The sequence below is a fragment of the Oncorhynchus masou genome, chromosome 32 (genome assembly GCF_036934945.1).
Source record: "Oncorhynchus masou masou isolate Uvic2021 chromosome 32, UVic_Omas_1.1, whole genome shotgun sequence".
In the NCBI taxonomy this organism is placed as follows: Eukaryota; Metazoa; Chordata; class Actinopteri; order Salmoniformes; family Salmonidae; genus Oncorhynchus; species Oncorhynchus masou.
In genome coordinates, this window is record NC_088243.1 from 60436638 (window position 1) to 60463883 (window position 27246).

Consider the following 27246-nt stretch of genomic DNA (forward strand, 5'->3'; position numbering starts at 1 on the left):
TGTTCCGTCCTCAAAGTATAAACTGTGAAACACTAGTGCAGTTTCCAACTCTGCCAAGCAGAGCTCAACTTTACCGCCCCAACTAGTAAAGGCAGCCAGTAAACAAGGGTTGTGACCACGCCCGACTCTAATATGTACAGACAGACTTGTTGAACAGGTTAAACAAGTTCAACCAAAGAATGCTAGGAGCAGTGATCTACGTCACATTAGAGAATTGTTTAGTACATTGGAAAAACAACCACTCTTCTACACCCATCAGAGGAACAAGATGGACAGTTCAGAGGACAGAGGGGAAGAAACACAGCACAAGTAAGAAATTATTATATGTGTGTGTGTGTGTGTGTGTGTGTGTGTGTGTGTGTGTGTGTGTGTGTGTGTGTGTGTGTGTGTGTGTGTGTGTGTGTGTGTGTGTGTGTGTGTGTGTGTGTGTGTGTGTGTGTGTGTGTGTGCATCTGAATATGTATGTCTACATTTTTACATGGGTGCATAGAAATTAAGCTTGTTAGGTTTAGAGTTATTTAGGTGTCTGAAAAGAATAAACAAATTAATTTCCTGGATCAATAAAATCACATTGGTGTAATATATTATGGCAGCAGGAAGCCAAGCGGTTAGAGCGTTGGGCCAGTAACCGAACGGGTGTTAGATCATATCCCCGAGCTGACAAGGTAAAAATCTGTTGTTCTGCCCCTGAAGAAGGCAGTTAACCCACTGTTCCTAGGCCATCATTGTAAATAAGAACTTGCCTAGGAAAATAAAACCATTTGTATTTTACATGAAGGTGTAGGGGGATACAGTTGGTAACCTTCGGGTAGGACATTTTACAAAGATCCCCATATTAGTTACACTGAAATGTCTCAATTACACTACATTTCACCTTTCTGAATCCACCCTGAATCCCCCCTTCTGATGGGATCAATATCCTAATTTTTGTGGCATTAAAACAATCCTATTGCTAACTTATAAAATCAATTCCAAAATTGATTACCAAATCCAAACTTGAATGATCTTTTGATCTCAAATTATTGTTTTTCTGCTTTGAGATACCAATTTCACCCGAGCACTGTTGCAATGCATTATACACTAGATATACAAAAGTATATGGACATCCCTTCAAATTCAGTGGATTCTGCTATTTCAGAGATGGCGTCTAATGGTAGATTAAGAGACTTGGTAACCCTAAAAGATTAGTTGGATTTACCATTTAGATTTAGAGACATCCCATTTGCTCAAAGGTAAGAATGTCTATCAGCTCCTATAATTATCCCAAGATGTTTTGTAATTCTCACAAATAAAAAGTAAGCTCAACTACTGCATTTCTATACAATTTCAATATTCTATAACACAAAACACCCAAAAACGTGTACATGGCACACACAAACGCCTGTAACATATTGCCATTTAAAAAGATATATTATTATGAATGTGTACCTGGAAGAGGGGAAATATGATAAATGATTCATCATAGCATCAGCTCCAGTCAGCACATGTTACATTTTTTGGATACAAAAATATTCCTGACCTGCGCTGCACATAGGAAAGTGTCAAGACGACTGTGAACTGATCAAATCAAATTTGAACAAATCTAATTTTATAAGTCACATGCGCCAAATACAACAGGTGTAGACCATACAGTGAAATGGTTACTTACGCGCCCCTAACCAACAATGCTTGTTTAAAAAAATACAAATAAGATTAAGAAATAGAAGTAGCAAGTAGTTAAAGAGCAGCAGTAAAATAACAATAGCGAGACTACCTATAGGGGGTACCGGTACAGAGTCAATGTGCGGGGGAACTGGTTAGTCGAAGTAATTGAGGTAATATGTACACTATCAGTCAAAAGTTTTAGAACACCTACCCATTCAAGGGTTTTTCTTCATTTTTACTATTTATACATTGTAGAATAATAATGAAGACATCAACACTATGAAATAACACATGGAATCATGGGGTAACCAAAAAAGTGTTAAACAAATCAAAATATTTTTTACATTTGAGATTCTTCAAATAGCCACCCTTTGCCTTGATGACAGACATGCACACTCTTGGCATTATCTCAACCAGCTTCATGAGGTAGTCACCTGGAATGTATTTCAAGTAACAGGTGTGCCTTCTTAAAATATAATTTGTTAGAATTTCTTTCCTTCTTTCCTTCTTTCCTTCAGTTGTGTTGTGACATGGTAGTGGTAGTATACAGAAAATAGCATTATTTGGTAAAAGACCAAGTCCATATTATGGCAAGAACAGCTCAAATAAGCAATGAGAAATAACAGTTCATCATTACTTTACATGAAGATCAGTCTATAGGGAAAATTTCAAGAACTTTGAAAGTTTCTTCAAGTGCAGTCACAAAAAACATCAAGCGCTATGATGAAACTGGCTTTCATGAGGACATCCACAGGAATGGAAGACCCAGAGTTACCTCTGCTGCAGAAGATAAGTTCATTAGAATTACCAGCCTCAGAAATTGCAGCCCAAATAAATGCTTCACAGAGTTCAAGTAACAGACACATCTCAACATCAACTGTTCAGAGGAGACTGTGTGAATCAGGTCTTCACGGTCTAATTGCTACAAAAAACACAACTGATGGACACCAATAATAATAAGAGACTTGCTTTGGCCAAGAAACATGAGCAATGGACATTAGACCGGTGGAAATGTATCGTTTGGTCTGGAGTCCAAATTGGAGACTTTTATTTCCAACCGCCATGTCTTTGTGTGGGTAAACGGATGATTTCCGCATGTGTATTTCCCACCATAAAGCATGGAGGAGGAGGTGTGATGGTGTGGGGGTGTTTTGCTGGTGACACGGTCTGTGATTTATTTAGAATTCAAAGCACACTTAACCAGCATGGCAGGGATACGCCATCCCATCTGGTTTGGGCTTAGTGGTACTATCATTTGTTTTTCAACAGGACAATGATCCAAAACACCTCCAGGCTGTCTTATAGCTTGGCGGTAGAAGCTGTTTAGAAGCCTCTTGGACCTAGACTTGGCACTCCGGTACCGCTTGCCGTGCGGTAGTAGAGAGAACAGTCTATGACTAGGGTGGCTGGAGCTTTTGACCATTTTTAAGGCCATCCTCTGATACAGCGTTGTATAGAGGTCCTGGATGGCAGGAAGCTTGGCCCCAGTGATGTACTGGACCGTACCCACTACCCTCTGTAGTGCCTTGCGGTCGGAGGCTGAGCAGTTGCCCTACCAGGCAGTGATACAACCAGTCAGGTTGACAGATTGACAGATTGACTGTGAAATTATATTTAATCTCAGAGATTGGCAGTAATGTGGTGTCGCCAGGCGGATTAGATACGAGTGTGGCGCAGCAGTAGTTTCACTGTCTCCCTAACCCAAGTGGAAAGGGATCAAATCTCACCCCACCTATGACTTTTTTGCTGTATCTCCCCCTATAACCCCTTTAAAAATATCAAAATAAATTGAAAGGGAAAATAGACAGAAACAGGGTAACATTTCCCCCTTATTATCAAGCATGTAGTGTTCCAAACTTGTTTAGAAATAACAACGTGTTTTTAGTTACTGTTATATATGTGTGTTGAAGCCCAATCCACCAGGAGATAACAGACTCACCTGTACCCAGCTGTACGTCCATGCAGAGTGATCATTCTATGGATTTTCCATTACAATTTAGAGACTTCCCAACTGCTCAAAGGTAAGAATGTCTGACATATCCTATAATCCACCCTCCATCTTTCCCACCCCCCACATCTAATCTTTGGAAATTATTTATGACTCCTCTCTGTCTATGGAATCACAAAGCACACAACTTGGATACTTTTTATCTGAACAAATTGTTGCTGTTGATATTATGCTAATTGTATGAATTAGGAAGTCATTATCAACTATTTCCTCTAGAAAGTTACTCTCTCATTATTTTTTGTGTCTGTCTGTTTACAATGTCAGGTTGTAATATTCTCTATAGTTTTTTAACCATTTGAAGCATATATGCATGACACACACAATCAATTGGCCTGGGAATTAAAAACAATTGGTCAGTTCCACGTAACTCATGTAACCTGTCATATTATGTTATTGTTGTGTTTACAAACTCCATTGGTCAGTGTAACATACACTCACAATCTATTGGTTGGTCTTTCTACAACTGATTAACCAATCCCCTTCAGCAAATCATCAGGGAGTTACATTTGAATCCCTTTTCCCATTCACTGTGTTGGTGGTGCTCATAAAATTGACACTCTGGAAATGTGATGTACTTGTCGTAAAAGGATATCTCTAAAAATTAACAAACTCAAAATGGGTACTTTGTTTAATGAATAAATTAATGTGATTTTTTTGTATTTCAGAATGTAGGCATATTTCATATTTTAGAGCACATAATAGGGAGGTTAATGACACCAATATGTTGTCCATCAAGTACGGCTCATGGATCATTAGGTCTTACAGGATGCATGTTATAGGTCTAAAAAGGGCCTAAAATGGTTTGTGATAAAAATGTTGAAAGCATATCAAACATCCTTCCTCCCAATGAAGTATATATGTATGAATTGGCAGATCCATTTTTGGGCCTTTCTGGCGTGGAATTGCCCAGGAGATTTACTAGGGCGTCGAGAAAACAGTAGGGTTTTTACATGCTACGACACTGGAAGCCTAAGTCTTTGCTGGTGTGAGCAGAGTACAAGCCCCTTTAACCTGTTCTACTTTACTCTATACCTTTCAGACCATCAGTACAGTTGAAAGTATGGATTATAGTTTATCACAACATCATCTAGCGGCAACCAGAGTTTACTGACGTAACCCCGGTTCTATGAACCAGCCACACATTTTCTCTTGCCACCCCTCGTTCGGGAAACTCTGGTTTGGATACAAGCATTATGAAACCTCTAACACAATAAATTAATTTTACTCAGTGTTTTGTGACTACAAGCTTGTTGGATGCTCACTGTATTTCTGTAGCTCACTGTATTTGGTGAAATTATTAATTTTGTGTGTGGTTTCCTTTAAACAAGGGTGGCCCAACTTACCCCTTTGGCTCAATTTACTCCAATCTCCCTGCGCCTAGTTTCATTGAAATTCTTTGGCACGTATCATGCTCTTTGTGTCCGGCATAGTTTGTCAAAATGAACGTAATGTTTTTCTTCCAGATACCAACAGGAGAGATTAAAGTCAGAGATTCCCAGTTATCAGAGTCAAACAGATCTGTCCTTCATATTTAAGGTGAGTTGGCTTCTTTCTTTGCACATACTGTGGTGGTTCCAACTCCTGTCATCTCTGATATTAAATATTGGTTGGGAGTTGTCGTGACGTGACTATCATTAATGTAATGAATGCTATTCATCGAATAATTACTTACTACATTTAATTATTACTCTATTAAATGAATCATGTGACAATGAACTCATTAGGAATTTGGGGCACCACAGGAAGAGTTTATTCAATGAGTTACCTTTTCCCGAATTAACTCAAGAACATATTGATTTCATACCAGTCATCAAATAATAATTTTCTCATATCAATCTCATTCTGAATGTCGTTAACTTCATGAATCTGCACATACACTAACCTGAATCTAATCTAGATGAATCTAGTTAAAAAAATGAGTTAAAAACAAGTTTATTTACTAACTAACAAAATAATCACACAGAAATACAAAAACACACACACATAGGATATTGATTACTAACATAATGCAATGAAAACAGTCCCTAGTGGACTAACCCGATAGGATGGCTTGTTACACAATGGAAAGGTGTGGGGAAAGATAAAGAGCGAGAGAGACAAAGACTTATCGTACGTACATTTGGAAACGATGCTTACTGTAAATAGGAATATTTAGCACCCTAACAACTGCTCATTCGCATTAGAAATGCTACATATATTTACGCGTAGATGTCTTACTCTGTCGTCTCTCTGTTGAAACCACTCAATCCGTCTATGGGAAGTAGTTCGATGTAAGTCTCTCAATGCAAGTCTCTGGCAAGTCTCACCATGAGATCATGGCGCCGACAGAGATGGTCGCCTCACTTTTCGTTCTTAGGAAACTATGCAGTATTTTGTTTTTTATGTATTATTTCTTACACTGTTACCCCAGGAAATATTAAGTCTTATTACATACAGCCGGGAAGAACTATTGGATATAAGAGCAACGGCAACTTACCAACATTACGACCAGGAATACAACTTTCCCGAAGTGGATCCTCTGTTTGGACCACCACCAGGTTATATAAATCAAAAAGTGTGACCTTAATGAACCTCTATAGGATGACTGGAAACAGTCGCTTTTTAGTAAACTCTGTTCCATTCTATGCAATTACACATGCTGCACTGTTCATTAGTCTCTTCATTCACAGGACAATTGATAATATTGTCAAACATCGGACTATTGTTAATGTAACATTGTCTTTAGGCTTTGTCTCTACTATTATAGGCCTATGTGTGAAATTTGTTTCGATATAGTTTAGGTTTCGATGTGCCATTGCCAGATGGCAGACAACTGTCGGGTGAAGGCAGGGGTGAAACAATGACATGTCCACGTAAATCTGCTTATAACGCAAACTCTATGATATCGAAATGCAAACAACGTCAGTGTGTTAATAAAAAATGGACTTATTTAGAAAAGGTAGAGGACGGAGGGAGACATGACTTAAAAAAATGAACAGATGTTGTTCCTATGACGTCAAAATTAGGGTTTAACATATTTTAAAAACTTTTATTTAACCTTTATTTAACTAGGCAAGTCAGTTAAGAACAAATTCTCATTTACAATGACGGCCTACCCCGGCCAAGCTTGGACAATGCTGGGCCAATTGTGCACCACCCTATGGGACTCCCAATCACAGCCGGATGTGTTACAGGGTGATCAAATTAAGATCGTACATACGGAGAGTTTGCCGTTTCTAAAATGATGTTTTTGACTATTTTTGGAGCCTTCCCACTGGGCAAACCATGCCATTTCCACATGGAGAATTTGTAAATATTTGCTACATATGTTGATCAATGAGATTCCAACCTATTTTCCACTCAAAAAGACAGCCAAAAGTTTGTTGAATTCCCAATTATTTCAACCACCTAAAAGCTCAACCAAATTCCAATGGAAAATGTACGTCTGTTTTTTAGTTTAGTTTTCACCTAAATGTGTGATCACTGCACTTTCAACCATTTAAAAGCCCAGCGAAGTTAAAATAGGAATACGTCAGATATTTTGTCTATTTATACAACGGCTTAATGTATTATCACTGTGCTTCATCTAATAGTACAACCAAATGACCTGGATTGCTGTTCAGATTACATTAAAGAACATTGCTGTTTGAAATTCTGTGCAGATTATTGTAACGATTGTGAAGATTTCCACAGACCTGCGACCCTGAACATGCTCCCTTTCTATGATTACACAAGAAGACATTCATTGTTACAGTAACCTCAACATTTGGACATGGATGTGTTACTAATTTTAAGGTTGAATAAATACTGTTACATTACTTTGTAAGATATCCTTAACATTAAGGTCTATATTTTCTTACAAAAGTTTGCAAAACTACAATTAGATGCCAACTCCATGCCAACATGTTATAAGGGTAGCCATAAAAATGACTCTGCCGTCACCAAACCACAAATGTAAGCACCTGGAGTTTGCTAAATGTCATTGGAACTTGGATTGGAACCAGGTACTATGGCCTGATGGGACTAAAATATAGCTTTTTAGCAACAAACAACAGGTGGGTATGGTGTAAAAAGACCCATGGTCATGCTGAAAATAACCTAATTCCCACTGTGAAGTATGGTGGTGGATCTGTGATGTTGTGGAGCTGTTTTACTTCCAAAGGCCTTGGGAACATTGTTAGGATAGATTGCATCATGGACTCCATCAAGTACCAGGAGAGTTTAGGCCAACACCTGTCTGCCTCTACAAGGAGGCTAAAACTGGGTCGTTGTTGGATCTTCCAGCAGGACAAAGTACCAAAGCAATACCTCCAAATCTACACTTAAAATTGTTCACTGACCATAGAATCAAGCTTTTGCAATGTCCATCCCAGGACCATGACCTAAACCCCATTGAAAACCTGTGTGGTGAGCTGAAGAGTTCACAAGCGAGGAACAAGGACTCTCAATGATCTGGAGAGTTTCTGTATGGTCTCAAATCCCTTCCTATGGATTCTCCCACCTCATCGAACAGGAGACAACTCAGAGCTTTTATCTTGGCAAAGGGTGGGTGCACAAAGTACTAAAGGCAGAGGTGCCAATAATTGTGACCTGCATGTTCTTTTCGTGGTATCCAATTGGTAGTAGTTACAGTTTTGTCTCATCGCTGCAACTCCCGTACGGAATCGGGAGACGCGAAGGTTGAGAGCCATGCGTCCTCCAAAACAAAACCCAACTTAGCCGCACTGCTTCTTGACACAACGCACATTCAACCCTGAAGCCAGCCGCACCAATGAGTCAGAGGATACACTGTACACCTGGCGACCTGGTCAGTGTGCACTGCGCCTGGCCCGCCACAGGAGTCGCTAGTGTGCGATGAGACAATTGTGGACATGGACCTCCTGGTCGCGGCCGGCTGCAGCAGAGCCTGGGCTCGAACCCAGAATCTCTGGTGGCACAGCCTTAGACCACTGCGCCACCCGGGAGGCGACATACATGTTTTTGGATAAAATCATTTAACTCAATTAAAGTTTAGGTTCATATGATATTTTGAGTGTAATATCAAGCTGATAAACAACAGCCTTTTTTATCCATATTTAACTACGGTTCCAATAATTCAGCAGGGCATTGTACTGTCTTTACACACCATTATATGTATATATATTTATATACATTATATGTATAAAGTATATATTTATATTCCGGTCTCTGACATTGCTTGTGCTGATATTTCTTAATTTTTCTGGATTGTGTGTATTGTTTAAACATGTATTTATTGATAGGTACAGTTTTACTGATATATAATTGCTAATGTATGTTTACATTTAATTTGCTCTGTTGAACCTACCCTTTGGAATGACTTCGATACCAACAGTGAATCTATTAAGTAAAGGTTTTTCAACAATCATTCTCAGGATAGAACATTGATTATAGTCATTGACAAATATCAAAGGGGTTTGGTTCAAAACCCTGAATGGGAGACCGAAGGAATAGCTGTAGATAGATCAACTCTCCAGTAGGAGGTGCTGCCCAGCCTTGAGTCGTTTTCTTATAGTGAAAATTACATTGAAGATCTGATGTTGTTCCAACGGTACAAATTCACCATATTTTACATTAGTCTTATGTTAAAAATTGATTACCATGAAGACATAACCCTCAAAACAGGTTGATTACCTTGAAAAAATCTGATGTATTTTGAACATAGATTTCATGTCCCAATACGTCAACAAATTACGTTGAAACAACGTTGATATAGCCAGTTTATGCCCAGTGGGTTTGTTCATGTTTTATCCATGCCCCCATACTGCAGAATGCTCCTGAGGAAGTATATTGCTGGTGGGGTTCATTTAAAAAATAAAATAATAATCTGGACACTTCTATAACATAGAGATTTGGTTTAAAAAAAAGCATTGTCCTTTGAATTTATTCTTGATAATTATTTTGGGTAATTTTGAATGCTGATTTCAAACGTATGCCTAACATCATTCCCCAAAGGAGCTTTCTATGGATTTCAGTTGAGGGAGATCCAAAACATCACAATTGTATATTTTTTAACAAATTCAAATGGAATGCCCCAATATTTAAAACAGTTATTGTCTTCTCTTTTCTATTTAGTCATTCTAGCAATTTTGGGCAACTTTTCTCACTGTTTTGTTTTGCATAGCGAAAATATCACCCTTAGTGTTGGTTATAATAAAACAATTATTGTTTGTTTTAGTCGCTTGAAGACAACATCATCACTTTTGTGAAGAGAGAACTGAAGAGATTCAAGAACATTTTGAGTCCAGATCTTCCAGAATGCATTGAGAATCAGGAGGATGAAGAATTAGTGGATGCCAAAGAAGTGAGGCAGGACAGCAGTGCCAGAGAGGGGGCTCTGAAGATCACACTGCAAATTCTGAGGAACATGGACCAGCAGGAGCTCGCTGACACACTGGAGAAAAGTAAGGGTTCTCTGATAGTCTTTACAATCTTTTATGCCCACAGGGCAGACACTTTCATTACAGGAATCATGAGGATAATGCACTTAACTGTTTGACCAAATTATGGTTTTAGCTGTCCAAACATATGAAGTTTTGATTGAGGTGACAATGTAGAATGTGCTCTTTATACGTTTATAGGCACCCTTTAAAAAAATGTACGATCCATGATCTTGGCTGTCTAACTGATGACTGTGGCCGTTGACTTCTGATTAGCCAAAGGATCATTATAGATAAGTATAACAGAGAAATTGCGCAAAAATCATAAAATATATAATTTTATCAGGCCCATGGGTCGCCGGTTATGTCACCAGTCAAGAACTGGCAAGAAAGTTGAATGTACAATCTTCCTCATGCTGTTCAGGGAGAGGCATGATCTATTTCTATAAAAGAAGCCCACTTTAAATCCCAGCTCCTTAACTAGCTCTGTACTGGTTTTAAACTGCAAATTATTATCAATCCAAAAGCGCAGATATTTACTGTATATGTTGGAATTTGCTCAATGAAAGAACCATCCAATGCATAAATGTGTAAGCCATCTGAAATATTTCTATGAGAATTCGAGAACAGCAAACATTTAGTTTTTCCCGCATTAAGTACCAATTTTAAATCAACAAGGACTTTCTGCAAGGCAACAAAATCAGAATGCAGCTCCAACATAGCCTTGTCAGCCTGGTCGAGGTCCATTTTAGAAAACTTCTGAATGAGTAGATGATGGTCAACAGTACCAGAGGCCTTGGATAGGTCTATAAATATAGCAGCACAGTGATCACTATGATCTAAGCAATTTAATATATAATTTAAGACAAGCGTAGCTGCTGTTATGGTGCTATGTCCAGGTCTAAAACCGGACTGCTATACATTAAGAATATAACTTGACGTTAAAAAAGGTCTTAGCTGAGAGTTTTCCAGTGATTCTAATATTTCTGAAAGGCGAGATTGTTGTGTGGTTCCTGCAGCGTACAATCTCAAATACGTTCTTGGAACAGTAGCAACTGAACATATGTTGCAACAAACTCGTCTTAACACCATTGTTGTCTGAACAGCATCTAAATATATTTTTGCACTGGTGTATAATAAAGGTCTCAAACTTTATTCCTTAATTTGACCTTTTAATGTAAAAGATAAATGCAAACTTTACTATCCAAGCATCACACGGAACACATCCACAGCCAAACTCATTCCATAAACCAGTCTAAATAACAGGTTGTGCTGACAAAAAAACAAACATAATTAAGCGACCTAACAGCTAGATTTGTTTACAATGTACCACATCTCTGGTGAGCACAAGAGACTAATATAATGTTGTTTAGAAAATAAATGCGTGTCAGTTAAGCTAACAACAGCTAAATTCTTTATGATGGCAGTTGCATTTGTTTACGTTTGACAAGTGAAAACGCTCTAATCCCAGAATGCCATTCACTATAAGACGCAAATAAACAAAGTCTAAGATGGCTGCACTCATTGCCTGAAAAATATGAACTTAGTTTAGCCACTTTTCAGTATAATACAAATCGATGTACTTGTTACAGTGTATACAAGAACCGGAGCACATGACTTGACAAGTCGTTTATCGTTTTTGACAAAATCACAAAATAAATCAAATGTTTTCACTTTACAGATCATGACATCATATACAGGCCTACTTCCTTGTCTAACCGTAACGTTAAAGCTGAACAGCGATGAAACCATTTTAGGGGGGCTTGTGAGGGGGTTCATTTCATTTGTGGGGTGGGGGGGGGGGGGTTCAAGTCCGTGGGGGGTAGAAATGGGGGAAGGTATCGTGGGGGGATATGATGCAGGAAATATTACCATGGTGGGGGATTTATCAATAAATGGGGGGCAAACACAAGAAAAGTGTATACACTGAGCTGGCAACCCTGAGGTACGAAAGTTACAATCTGATGAGGAGTTTACAACATTTACATTTACATTTAAGTCATTTAGCAGACGCTCTTATCCAGAGCGACTTACAAATTGGTGAATTCACCTTCTGACATCCAGTGGAACAGCCACTTTACAACTGGGAACTCTGGAAAAAACTAACTCTGACTGGGAAAAATAGTTTTGAACGGTCATCCAACTCGGAATTCCAACTTGGGAACTCAAAACTCTTTCTAAAACTCTGACTTTCCGTCCTTAATATCATTGACGTCATGATTTTACCTAGTATTTTTCTGAGTCCACAGTTGTCTTGAAAGCACCAAGTCAGTCGAGTGAACTATCCCTTGTTATAACATCTTTGGTCTGACAGACGCTTACGTGACAAACAGAATACAATTTATGATGTCAACAAACATGGCGCCACACTTAGCTGGCAAATAGCTTAGCATTAGCTCATCACAGTCAGTACAACATTCAAGTATATTACACACATCATATGTGTCCATTACAATCTATGCAAGAATCGGAATGCATGATTTGTCACCAGTACTTGAAAACATGTTAATAAAACAGTAAATACAGTATGATCCATACATAGATTTGGTGTGTTACAGCAGAAACGACAACACGATATACAGAAAATAAGCGACTTACTTTGATAGGAACACACACATGTACAGAGTCCAATTTGTTAGACAAACACCTATGAAGGCAATGCGGGCGCCAACCAGAAGGTCTGTACTGACTAGAGATGCGCAATTTCTTCATACTTGATCTGGGCAAACAGTAGGCAAGGGCTTGGGCTCTCATTGAAGAGAGAAGTTTGTCACTCAGTAAAGCCTCAAACATAAATTGTCCGCAAGAGTGAAATGGGCTACTTCTTAAGCTAATTAACGAGGAGGCGGAAGACACCTAAATTTAAACTATTGTCAGAAAATAAAACTTGCTAGAAAATAATTTGAAATTGACAAATTGAAACTTAGCCTATTGATAATTAGAAGGCCGTGTGCCTTGGTTTGAAGGCAGTGCGGGTAACTGTCCTGTTGCGTATCACATTTTGGAACAAAAGATTCAGCTCCTGTGGATTTTTTTACATTTTCCTTTTGCAAGGCACTTAATACATACTTGTGTATAAAATGGTTCACTTTTAAAAAAAGAGTAGGAACCGGGAAGTGCATTATTCTCTGCTATTTGTTTAAAATATTTTTCCACCAGCATAGGTTTCATAAATTCACAAATAGCGATTAAATATTCACTTATTTTTATTCCTCTGATTTGTCATCCGAAGGGTCCCAGCTATAACATGTAGTGTCGTTTTGTTATATATATATATTGTTTCTTTATATCCCAAAAAGTCAGTTTAGTTGGCGCGATTGATATGAGTAATCCACTCATTCAACATGCAGAGAAAGGAATCTTACAGAAAGAAGTATGTTCAATAGGAAACCGAGTTTAGCAGGTTCATCCTGTCTTCATGGCACGCGCCAACACGAATTTCCAAGACTGTGTCCCTGTACTAAAAGTGATATTTCTTATTAGTTTTTGAAACCTCAAACCCTGAACATAGACTGCTGACACCCTGTGGAAGCAATAGGAATTGCATCCAGGGAGCTAATTCTCAGTATGACCTTATACTTGCTATTGTAAGAGGATGGTCTCTCAAAGAAAAACAAACCCGGTTGGTTTTTCTTTGGATTTTCTCCTATCATATCTATTGTGTTATATTCTCCTACATTATTTTAACATTTCTTCAAAATACAAGGTGTTTACTTTCCAATGATACCAATTATATGCATTTCCTGGCTTCAAGGGCCTGAGCAACAGGCAGTTTACTTTGGGCACGTCATTCAGGTGGAGAGGCCTTCCCCTAAAAAGGGGCCTTCCCCTAAGAAGTTAAATTGCTTGTGGACATAGGTGGTAATACACACAGCAACATTCAAGTTGTTCTTTATGAATATGACGACACCCCCACCTCTGCTGTCTCTGTCAAATAAATAAACATTATATCGATTTAGAGACATATCAGAGTCTGGCACATACTTTTTTTAACCAAGTCTCAGTAATAATCAAAATGTCCACTTTAATCTGAGAAGCCAGAATTCCAAAAAGATACATTTTCCAAATCAAACTTCTGACATTTACATGAATTAGTCCAAGGCCACAGCCTGCGGGATTTCAGATCAGCTGAGTTTCTAACACAAACATGCTATGTTCAGTAGGCAGTGGTGTAAAGTACTTAAGTTGTTTTTTGGGGTATCGGTACTTTACTTTACTATTTATATTTTTGACAACTTTTACTTTTACTTCACTACATTCTTTTTAAAAAACTTTTTACTCCATACATTTTTCCCTGACACCCAAAAGTACTCGTTACATTTTGAATGCGTAGCAGCACAGGAAAATGGTCCAATTCACACACTTATCAACAGAACGTCCCTGGTCATCCCTACTGCCTCTGATCTGACAGACTCATTAAACACACCTGCTTTTCTCCATAAACGTAAACAATAATTAAATGGTGCCGCCTGGTTTGCTTAATATAAGGAATTTGAAATTATTTATAATTTTACTTTTACTTTTGATACTTAAGTACATTTTAGCAATTACATTTACTTTTGATACTTAAGTATATTTACAACCAAATACTTTTAGACTTTTACTCAAGTAGTATTTTACTGGGTGACTTTTACTTGAGTCCTTTTCTATTAAGGCATCTTTACTTTTGCTCAAGTATGACAATTGGATTGATACCCCATCACTTTTTATCTACTTTTTTCATGTTAGCACTCAGCATCCTAGCCCCTCTCCTGTTTGGGTGCAGTCCGTCTCTTTTTAGGAACTGCGGTCGCTCCCAAAACAAATAGAAATTGTCAATAAAATTCAACACTTTTTCAGAGATGAGTCCTGATTTTATCCAAGGTACAGTACATTAATATATATACTTGTGTATTTTGCATTTTCAGGTGTTTTGGGTGAACTTGCTCTGTGTCAACATAAACTCAAATCTAACCTGAAGAAGAAGTGTGAGAGTGTGTTTGAGGGAATAGCAAAACAAGGAAACCAGACACCTCTCAATAGGATCTATACAGAGCTCTACATCACAGAGGGTGGAAGTGGAGAGATCAATAATGAACATGAGGTGAGAAAGATTGAGACAGCATACAGGAGATCAGCAAGACAAGAGACACCAATCAAATGTAATGACATATTTCAACCCTTACCTGGACAAGACAAAGGTATCAGAACTGTGCTGACAAAGGGAGTCGCTGGCATTGGAAAAACAGTCTCTGTGCAGAAGTTCATTCTAGATTGGGCTGAAGGAAAAGAACACCAAGATGTCGAGTTGATATTCTCACTGCCTTTCAGGGAGCTAAATTTGATGAAGTCGAAAAAACGGAGTTTGATGGAACTTCTTCATCACGTTTTCACGGAAACCAAAGAATCTGGAATAACAGATTATGAAAAGTACAACGTTCTGTTTGTTTTTGATGGTCTGGATGAGTGCCGACTTCCTCTAGATTTCCAAAACAATAACAACTGCTGTGATGTCACAGAGTCAACCTCAGTGGACGTGTTGCTGACAAACCTCATCAAGGGGAATCTGCTCCCATCTGCACAACTGTGGATAACCTCCCGACCTGCAGCTGCCAATAACATCCCTCCTGAGTGTGTTGACAGGGTGACAGAGGTACGAGGGTTCAAAAACACACAGAAAGAGGAATACTTCAGGAAGAGAATCAATGATCAGAACCTGGCCAGCAAAATCATCTCACACATTAAGTCATCAAGGAGCCTTTATATCATGTGCCACATACCAGTGTTCAGTTGTATTTCAGCCACTGTTCTAGAGAGAATACTTGGTCAATCTCAAAGTGGAGTGATGCCCAAGACACTGACCCAAATGTACTCACACTTCATGGTCTTCAACAAGCTAATCAAAAACCTGAAATATTCTAAAGATGCAGAGAAACCTGAGACATCTGATGAAGAGATCATTATGAACCTGGGGAGGCTGGCCTATGAACAACTGGAAAAGGGCAATCTGATCTTCTATGAAGAAGACCTAAGAGAGTGTGGCATTGATGTCACAGAAGCTTCAGTGTACTCAGGAGTGTGCACACAGATCTTCAGAGAGGAGTGTGGGTTGTACCAGAAGAAGGTGTACTGCTTTGTACATCTGAGCATTCAGGAGTTTCTGTCAGCGTTGTATGTGTTTCTCACATTCACCAATAACAATGTTAATCTTATGGACAAACAGCAAACCACCTCCAAAGAACCTCAGATATGTAAATATACACCTGCAACCATCCTGCACAAGAGTGCAGTGGACAAGGCCTTACAGAGTGACAATGGACACCTGGACCTGTTCCTCCGCTTCCTTCTTGGCCTCTCAATGGAGTCCAATCAGTCTCTCCTACGAGGTCTACTGACACAGACAGGAAGCTGCTCACAGACCAATGAAGAAACAGTTGAGTACATTAAAGAGAAGATCAAGGAAAATCCCTCTCCAGAGAGATGCATCAATCTGTTCCACTGTCTAAACGAGCTAAATGATCAATCTCTAGTTAAGGAGATCCAAGCTTACCTGAGATCAGGAAGCATGTCCAAACAAGAACTTTCATCTGCACAGTGGTCAGCTCTGGTCTTTGTGTTGCTGACCTCAGAAGAGGAGTTAGATGTGTTTGACCTGAGGAAATACTCTAGATCAGAGGAAGGTCTCTTGAGATTGCTGCCAGTGGTCAAAGCCTCCACAACAGCGCTGTAAGATTTTACCTCTTTTGTCAAACAGAAAACTGACTTATACCAAAAAATACTTTTATTGGCCATGGATTTATTTATGTCAGCTTAAAAAGGAATTATATCAACTGAAGTATGCTACATGTATTAATGAGGAAGTTACACAAAACATACATTTGGCTATTTAGAAGTAACATTTACATGAACTATTCTTAATGTATACTATTAGCCTATAGTCACTATAACCTGGACACTAACTTTGTTTTGTTAATCTAAACATTTTCGGATCTTGTATAAGTTGCCACAGTAAAACATACAGAAGAGCAAAACTTCTTATATGTTTTACATATATTATATTTTAGGCTAAATGGGTGCAACCTGACAGAGAAATGTTGTGATGCATTGGCTTCAGCTCTCAGCTCGAACTCCTCACACCTGCGAGAGTTGGACCTGAGTAGCAATGACCTGCAGGATTCAGGAGTGAAGCTGCTCTCTGCTGGACTGGGGAGTCCACACTGTAAACTGGAGACACTAAGGTGAGTCCCTACAGGGTGTGGGAAATATTTTCAAACGGGGACATGCTTTATGATTTTTAGATGAACAGCTTCGGGCTTAACAATACGAAACTTCATCTTAGAGACCAAATGTTGAGTAATATCTGAGAGGAAAGTTTCTGCCTCATCAGGTTGTCATTCTGTGGAGTCACAGAGGAAGGTTGTGCTTCACTGGCATCAGCTCTGAGGTCAAACCCTTCACACCTGGTAGAGCTGGACCTCAGCTACAATCACCCAGGAGACTTAGGTGTGGAATCATTGTCTGCTGAACTGGAGGATACACACTGCAAACTGGAAAAACTCAGGTATAAGGCAGCAAAATAATTACTTTTTTAGTGTTCACCATGGATAAGGTTTGATACCAGTTTGATATGTGGAGAGTTTGTTTCTCTTATGGTCTCAGAGATCTTACGATGATTGTCATGACATTTTTTCTTTCCTACAGTGTGGACAATGATGCAGAGTACTGGCTAAAATCTGGCCTGAAGAAATGTGAGTCAGTCACCTTTAAGAATAGGCCACATGTTTTATATGAAGGGCCCTATACAGTTTGAAGATTGTTCAGCTTGATGACATTGCTATATTGCTTTTTGGCAAAATGATTTCTATACAAGGCTCTGGATACCTCAAATCCTTTCTAACAACCAGTGGATAATTAAGTGACAATGCCAGATAAGCTGTGGTTTATAGAATATATTGCCACAAGTGTTGCAAACCATACCAATATATCCTATAAACCATGGCTTTGAGGGCATTATACTTGTTATACAGTGGTTACCAACACATTAAAATAATGATTTAGATATTTTTCGTGAAAAACATTATTTTCATAAATGTATTCATACTATTTCATCCTTCCACGAGGATATAGTCCCGACACATCTGGTCATCCATTCTATTTCTGAGGTTGCTAGCCAAGCCCCACAGGTTCCCCTCTTTCTCATTGTTAGAGACCTTTAATTGAATATTTAAGTAATATAAAATGCATGCGGATAAGGTTTGTTTCCCATCCATTGTGGACTACCCTGTCAAGCAGTAGACGGTTGATTTTGCCTACGTAGTTAGCTAGAAAAGGTCAGCAAGCTAGCTAGAAACTGTGTAAAGTTGCATAGACAAACATAGATTGTGAACTTTGTTTCTAGCTAACATTATCCCCCTATTCAACTGGTTTTAACCAATCACCATCCAGGATTAGACCCACCCTTTGTATAACCACTGCCTAGAGATAAAGGTTAAATACAATAAAGATCCAATGCAGCTTTTTTTAAATATCAATATCAAATCCTTTTTGGGTAACGCCTAAGACCTTACTGTGATTGTTTTCAATTAAAATGGTCAACAAGAAACATAAATAGCTTCTTAGCAAATAACAATTTCTCAAGCAAGAATTTTGCTAGGACTGTCTGAGAGATGACTGGGAAGGGGAAAACTGAAAACTAGCTGTTATTGGCAGAGAGGTTTGGAACTCTCTTATTGGTCTATTAACTGATGTCACCAGGCATGCAAAAACTCCATCCCACTGAAAGAGACTGGAATTGCAGGTGGTGTTTTCAAACAGCTCTTACACTAAAATGGCTCGATCATCAGTTTCACAATTTCACAATATTATTCCAACCTAGTAGTGTGGAAATATACACTGAGTGTACAAAACATTAGAAACACCTGGTCTTTACATGATATAGACTGACCAGGTGAATCCAGATGAAAGCTATGATCCATTTATGTTCCTTGTTAAATCCAATTGGTGTCCCTAATGTTTTGTACACTCAGTATATATAAAACACAGAAAAGCATGTGTTTGACTGCACTGGGCCTTTAATTGACTTTAAAGTGAAAGAACACAGAATGAAAACTACATCTGGATTTTTTAAACCTTCCGTTCTCGATTTGACGTGTCATAAATGAATAATACACCATCTATAGGCATAATCTTTTCCTGGCAGAGAAACTAATCCTTACATTCTATGCATGAAATATTTTGTTTATGTTAGCTGTGGGACACAATTTTGTGAGTCTGTGTATTGCGATATTGTGCTGTATTGGGATGTATCCCTTAGTTGTGGATTATTCTGGTGGGTGGCAACGGAAAATAACCCCAACCATATGTGTCCGGCATCACCAAATACATTTTCCCCATCAACAAAAGCATATCTAGCATATCTACAATCTCTAGGAACACCATTTACCAGTCGTAAGGTTACATGTGTTCCTCGCTACCAGATAAACGTTTGGATCTAGTTGTTGTCCTAACCGCACTATAGTCCTGCTGTGTAGACTAGATTACGTGGTAGAAAGTGCGTCGTAAAATGTGCATGGCCTAATGGGAGCGCACTGTCTAATTTAGCAGGCATTAGTGATGGGAAGTTCGACTCTTTTTATTGAAACAGATTTTTTAAACCTCGTTCAGTTAAAATAACGAAACTTTCAAACGATTTAATTCAGTAATGCCCAGAGCGCGCAGGACCCCCTGCCCGCGAACGATTAACTAAAACATCAAAAGAGTCATGATACTACAAGACTCTCGTTCACCATAGGTGATCTATTGGAGCTGTACTTTGTGAATGAGACTAACAAAAGTGTGCTTCAGACAATGTACATTTGTGATGACTAAGCCTACAAGTAAGAGTATTTCTTGATACCTTTGAAACGAAGTCTATTTGCGGCCGCAATAGGACGAGATTGTGAACGACCCTTGGCGGAATGATTTGACTGCTGCGATGGAGAGAAGCACATATCGTTTGCGAACTGCAGCAGCCCAACCAAACAATTAGTTCTCGAGTTCGAGTTTGTTGAGCAGGCGCGGGCTTTTTAGACTATGTTTTGGTTGTACAAAGTTGTGTCCATCGATAACATTCAATAATCAATTAACTATACTGAACAAAAATATACATTTAACATGTAAATTGTTGGATCCATGAGCTGAAATGAAAGATCCCAGAAATGTTTCATATGCACAAAAAGCTTATATCTCTCAAATGTTAAGCACAAATTTGCTAACATCCCGGTTAGTGAGCATTTCTCCTTTGCCAATATAATCCACCCACCTGACAGGTGTGGCATATCAAGAAGCTGATTAAACAGCATGATCATTACACAGGTGCACCTTGTCCCGGGGACAATAAAAGGCCACTTTAAAAGGTGCAGTTTTGTCACACAACACAATGCCACAGATGTCTCACGTTTTGAGCCTCCTCCATAAGGGCCTCCAACGTTGTTTTAGAGAATTTGGCAGTACGTCCAACCGGGCTCACAACCGCAGACCACGTGTAACTATGCCAGCCCAGGACCTCCACATCCATCGTCTTCACCTGCGGGATCGTCTGAGACCAGCCAACCGGACAGCTGTTGAAACTGTGGGTTTCATCTGCGTGCTCGTCATCCTCATCAGGGTCTAGACCTGACTGCAGTTCAGCGTAACTGACTTCAGTGGGAGAATTCTCACCTTCGATGTCCACTGCCTTGCTGGAGAAGTGTGCTCTTCACAGATGAATCCCGGTTACCACTGGACCGGGCAGATGGCAGACGTGTGTATGGGGTTGTGTGGGCAAGTGGTTTGCTGATGACAACTTTGTGAACAGAGTGCCCCATGGTGGCGGTTGGGAAATGGTAAGGGCAGGCATTAGCTAGTGGGCGGCAGGTAGCCTAATGGGTGGATGGTAGCCTAGTGGTTAGCCTAGTGGCCAATAACTGGAAGGTTGCTGGATCAAATCCCTGAGCTGACAAGGTCAAATCTGTCATTCTGCTTCTGAACAAGGCAGTTCACCAACTGTTCCCCGATAGGCAGTTATTGAAAATACGATTTTGTTATTAACTGACTTTCTTAGTTAAATAAATAAAAGCTACAGACAACAAACACAATTACATTCTATCAATGGGAATTTGAATGCACAGAGATCCTGAGGCCCATTGTCGTTCCATTCATCCGCCACAATCACCTCAAATTGCAGCATGATAATGCATGGCCTGATGTCGCAAGGATCTGTACGCAAATCCTGGAATCTGAAAACTTCCCAGCTCTTCCATGGCCTGCATACTCACCAGACATGTCATCCATTGAGCATGTTTGGGATGCTTTGTGTCGACGTGTACGACAGTGTGTTCCAGTTCCCGCCAATATCCAGCAACTGCACACAGCCATTGAAGAGGAGTGGGACAACATTACACAGGCCACAATCATCAGCCTGATCAACTCTTTGCAAAGGAGATGTATCACACGGCATGAGGCAAATGGTGGTCACACCAGATACTGACTGGTTTTCTGATCCACGCCCTACCTTCTTTTTTTAAGATGTCTGTAACCAATAGATGCATATCTGTATTCCCATTCATGTGAAATCCATAGATTAGGATGAATAAATAACGAATGTATTTAAATTGAATTGATTTAAATTGACTGATTTCCTTATATGAACTGTAACTCAGTAAAATCTTAGAAATTGTTGCATGTTGCATTTATATTTTTGTTCAGTGTACAAATTATTTACAAATTAGTATGGCAAGCTTCTAACTTACTGTTGTGAATGTGAATAAATGAAAGCAGTGCATTGCATTCTGTTTGGGGTGCATTCTGTTCGGGGTGCATTCTGTTCGGGGTGCATTCTGTTCGGGGTGCATTCTGCTCGGGGTGCATTCTGCTCGGGGTGCATTCTGTTCAAAGGAATGTAGAACTTGATCAATGCTGCTTGCTGTGTCAGGTTACCATGACAACAGTCGCAACAACAGGGTCAAAGTTGAATGTCTCTTGCTTAGTTGCCGCCAAATCAATGGCAATATAAACAATGAATGCAGACAAGAAAGAGGTTAAGATGGAGCGGTTTGAAAAGAGTGCATTCCAACATTGGCCAATTGTTTTTACAGGCAACATACTGTGAATCCTATGTGAAATAAGTATTAGTTTGCATTAGAAGACTTGTTCCTTATGAGCAGAAATACTTTTTGATGGGGTTCAAAGAGTTGGTGTTATGAAGGTTCATCTTGTGATATTTTTGTCTCCCTCATCAGATACATGTGAGCTGACACTGGAACCGAACACAGCACACAGACTGTTAACTCTATCCAAGGAGAACAGAAAGATCACATGGGGGAAAGAGCAGCCGTATCCTGATCACCCAGCGAGATTTGAGTGTTACCCGCAGGTTCTGTGTCGAGAGGGTCTGACTGGGCGCTGTTACTGGGAGGTAGAGTGGAGTGGGTTTGGGGCTTATATTGGAGTGGCATACAAAGGAATCTGCAGGAAAGGAACGGAAAATGATTCTATCCTAGGCCATAACCGTATGTCCTGGACAATGCGGTGCGCTGAAGATCATTACATTGCCCGGCATAGTAATAAGACCATTACAATACCCGTTCCCTCAGTCTACTCATACAGAGTAGGGGTATATCTGGACTGTCCGGCCGGCACTCTGTCCTTCTACAGTGTCTGCTCTGGCACACTGACCCATCTGTATACATTCCACGCTACATTCACTGAGGCCCTCTACCCAGGATTTAGGGTTTGGAATGGTGAATCGTCTCTTTCAATTTAGCAGATTAAATACCCAGCAAGGGTTTTGGGGGAATTTCGAACTACAGTACCAGTCAAAAGTTTGGACACACCTACTCATTCAACGGGTTTTCTTTATTTTTACTATTTTCTCCAGAATAATAGTGAAGACATCAAAACTATGAGATAACATACAGTGTATATTGTCACGTCTACTCCCGCACCTCCTCTCCGGCACTCTAAGTCGCCAGGTTATTCATTATTACGCACACTTGCCACCATCATTACCCGCACCTGAGGCTCATGAGACTCACCTGGACTCCATCACCTTCCTGATGACCTCCCCTATATCTGTCACTCCCTTTGGTTCTTTCCCCAGATGTTTTTGACTCTGTTTCTTTGTTTCATGTCTGTATGCTACTGTAAGAGTAATATATATATATATATATGCCAATTATTTGATGGTCTGACCGCATTCTGTCCCCTATTAACACTTTTTAAACTTCTGGTGCCAGAGAGAATGACATAAGAATATAGTCAAGACGACTAGCTTGATTGAGCCTCTGCCCTGTATATCTCACTGGGTCAGGGTATTTAAGCCTTCATATATCCACTAGTTTCAAAATATCCATGACATTTGTGAATTCCTGAAGTGCATGAGGGTGATAGTTTGTAGTGCGATTTCCTTTATGGCACATATAGGTATTTAAAACCGTATTATAATCTCCTACCATAATAATATAGTTTTGTATTGCTTGTAGGGTTGATCAATTATTATATGTATTCTAAAAGAAGTGTGAATCATTATTATTTAGACTGTAAAGGTTAATGAGCCATATCTGTTTATTAAGGAGCCATATCTGTTTATTAATGAGCCATATCTGTTTATTGATGAGCCATATCTGTTTATTAATGAGCCATATCTGTTTATTAATGAGCCATATCTGTTTATTAATGAGCCATATCTGTTTATTGATGAGCCATATCTGTTTATTAAGGAGCCATATCTGTTTATTAATGAGCCATATCTGTTTATGGTCCAATAACATATTTAAAATCACCCATCTACCTTGAGGATCTGTTTGGACAATTTGCACATTTGGATAAAAATGACTGTTGATACATATCATCACCCCTTTTGAGTTTACTTTTGTGTTTCTTTAACCCCCAGTCATTTTCCCACACAACTTCATCTAACATTGTTGAATGAGTTTCCTGTAAATAATAGATATTATATTCCTTCTAATCAAGCCAGGTACATACTGATTGTCTTTTCTTATTATCTGCCAAGCCATTACCATTATAACTAGCTATACTTATTTCACCATTTACCATAATGATATACAAGTTTCAAATGTATTTATCATAATACTGTATATGTTTGTACATTTATCATTAAAAAGTACCATAGTGATTGAGTGTCCATAAAGCTGTACCATGATATTTCCATTGGTACTAAGTAACCCTCCGATCCTGTAGAGGTTAACCAGTGTCAAGTTCTAGGTGATGGAGATCAGATCCACCCCCTTCCCCTGAAACAAAAACACACTGGTCCCACTTTGTGACCATTTTCCAAAGCATCTGTGTGCAGTCAGAACTTTGATTATTTTGTGCCACCAAGATGGGGTAGCAGTGTAGTCGTGTTTTGTTCGTCCTCTCGTGTACTTTTGTATTTTTTTGTGTATATATATATATATTTTAATTCAATCTCTTTTCGATTTTTAATTCGATTATACCTTTCGGTAACCTGCCTCACCCAATGTGATACGGAATCGCTATTATTTAAAAAAACTTTAGAACACATTCAAGAACCTCCAGAAACTAACCAGCTAATTAGCTACAAGCTATTTAGTCATTGTTAGACACTGCTAGCGACTTTTACCTTCTGCACAGATACCAGCCCTGTTCTTAGCCTGGATATTACTCGCCAATCTACCAGTATCGGACTGTCTCTCCACAACAACGCTGGATTCCTGCCGTAATCCCTGGGCCACTACTTCTAATCTTCACAGCTTGCTGTAAACTCTGGACCTTGGCACCGGATCACCGCTGCTACCGATTGGCTATAGTGGCTAACGCCACTGCCACGAAGCTAGCACCAGTTAGCCGTAAGCCAGGCACATCTCCGGGCTAGCAAACAAAATTCTACAATACCTCTTTCTCCATCTGGCTTGGATTCTCTGTCGACGCGGCGCCCTGCCGCACCACCACGTCTTGTCTGCCGACGAATACTCCATCCGTGGTGCCTTCAACCGGCCTCCATCTGAGCAGACCCCCCTACCACCCCCGGGCTACTAACTGTAAACACTGTGTCGCCCCGTGCTAGCGTAGTGGCGGCTTCCCTGTTCGATCTACTGCTGCCCCCTGGACACTATGATCACTTGGCTACCTAGCTGATTCCTGCTGGACTGTCCATTAATCACGGTACTCCATTCTGTTTATTTATGTTTTATCTGTCGGCCCCAGCCGCAAACTCAGGCTCTGTGTGTAGTTAATCCGACCCTCTCTGCCTCGTCATCGCCATTTTACCTGCTGTTGTTGTGTTAGCTGACTAGCTGTTGTTGTCTCACCTGTTGTTTTAGCTAGCTCTCCCAATCAAGACCTGCGATTACTTTATGCCTTGCTGTATGTCTCTCTCAAATATCAATATGCCTTGTATACTGTTGTTCAGGTTAGTTATCATTGTTTTAGTTACAATGGAGCCCCTAGGTCCACTCCTCATACCTCTGATACCTCCTTTGTCCCACTTCCCACAAACGCGGTGACCTCACCCATTATAACCAGCATGTCCAGAGATACAACCTCTCTGCCCAGAAACCTGCTCCTCTTATTCTGTCCCCAATGCTCTAGGCGACCAGTTTTGATAGCCTTTAGCCGCACCCTCATACTACTCCTTCTCTGTTCCTCAGGTGATGTGGAGGTAAACCCAGGCCCTGCATGTCCCCAGGCACCCTCATTTGTTGACTTCTGTGATCGAAAAAGCCTTGGTTTCATGCATGTCAACATCAGAAGCCTCCTCCCTAAGTTTGTTTTACTCACTGTTTTAGCACACTCTGCCAACCCTGATGTCAATGCCGTGTCTGAATCCTGGCTTAGGAAGGCCACCAAAAATTCTGAGATTTCCATACCCAACTATAACATTTTCCGTCAAGATAGAACTGCCAAAGGTGGAGGAGTTGCAATCTACTGCAGAGATAGCCTGCAAAGTTTTGTCATACTTTCCAGGTCTATGCCCAAACAGTTTGAACTTCTAATTTTAAAAATGTATCTCTCCAGAAATAAGTCTCTCACTGTTGCCGTCTGCTTCCAACCCCCCTCAGCTCCCAGCTGTGCCCTGGACACCATCTGTGAATTGATCGCCTTCCATCTAGCTTCAGAGTTTGTTCTGTTAGGTGACCTAAACTGGGATATGCTTAACACCCCGGCAGTCCTACAATCTAAGCTAGTTGCCCTCAATCTCACACAAATCATCAAGGAACCCACCAGGTACAACCCTAAATCCATAAACATGGGCACCCTAATAGACATTATCCTGACCAACTTGCCCTCCAAATACACCTCTGCTGTCTTCAATCAGGATCTCAGCGATCACTGCCTCATTGCCTGTATCCGCTACGGAGCCGCGGTCAAACGACCACCCCTCATCACTGTCAAACGCTCCCTAAAACACTTCTGCGAGCAGGCCTTTCTAATCGACCTGGCCTGGGTATCCTGGAAGGATATTGACCTCATCCCGCCAGTTGAGGATGCCTGGTCATTCTTTAAAAGTAACTTCCTCACCATCTTAGACAAGCATGCTCCGTTCAAAAAATGCAGAACTAAGAACAGATATAGCCCTTGGTTCACTCCAGACCTGACTGCCCTCAACCAGCACAAAAACATCCTGTGGCGGACTGCAATAGCATCGAATAGTCCCCGCGATATGGAACTGTTCAGGGAAGTCAGGAACCAATACATGCAGTCAGTCAGGAAAGATATGGCCAGCTTTTTCAAGCAGAAATTTGCATCCTGTAGCTCTAACTCCAAAAAGTTCTGGGACACTGTAAAGTCCATGGAGAACAAGAGCACCCCATCCCAGCTGCCCACTGCACTGAGGCTAGGTAACAAGGTCACCACTGATAAATCCGTGATAATCGAAAAACTTCAACAAGCATTTCTCAACGGATGGCCATGTCTTCCTCCTGGCTACTCCAACCTCGGCCAACAGCTCCGCCCCCCCCGCAGCTACTCGACCAAGCCTCCCTAGCTTCTCCTTTACCCAAATCCAGATAGCAGATGTTCTGAAAGAGCTGCAAAATCTGGATCCATACAAATCAGCTGGACTTGACAATCTGGACCCACTATTGCTGAAACTGTCCGCCGCCATTGTTGCAACTCCTATTACCAGCCTGTTCAACCTCTCCTTCGTATCATCTGAGATCCCCAAGGATTGGAAAGCTGCCACGGTCATCCCCCTCTTCAAAGGGGGAGACACGCTGGACCCAAACTGTTACAGACCTA

General features: G+C 40.1%; 1 protein-coding gene across 1 annotated transcript; it reads left to right on the forward strand.

The window, feature by feature from the left end:
• The first annotated feature begins 208 nt into the window (after positions 1 to 208).
• On the forward strand, positions 209 to 24379 carry LOC135526373 (NLR family CARD domain-containing protein 3-like). Its single transcript, XM_064954701.1, has 9 exons — positions 209 to 309; positions 3555 to 3665; positions 5116 to 5188; positions 9828 to 10053; positions 14937 to 16734; positions 17073 to 17246; positions 17396 to 17569; positions 17710 to 17756; positions 22266 to 24379. Exons 1-9 carry the CDS (start codon positions 269 to 271, stop codon positions 22787 to 22789), a joined length of 3168 nt encoding a protein of 1055 aa, XP_064810773.1. The 5' UTR covers positions 209 to 268; the 3' UTR covers positions 22790 to 24379.
• The last annotated feature ends 2867 nt before the right edge of the window (positions 24380 to 27246 follow it).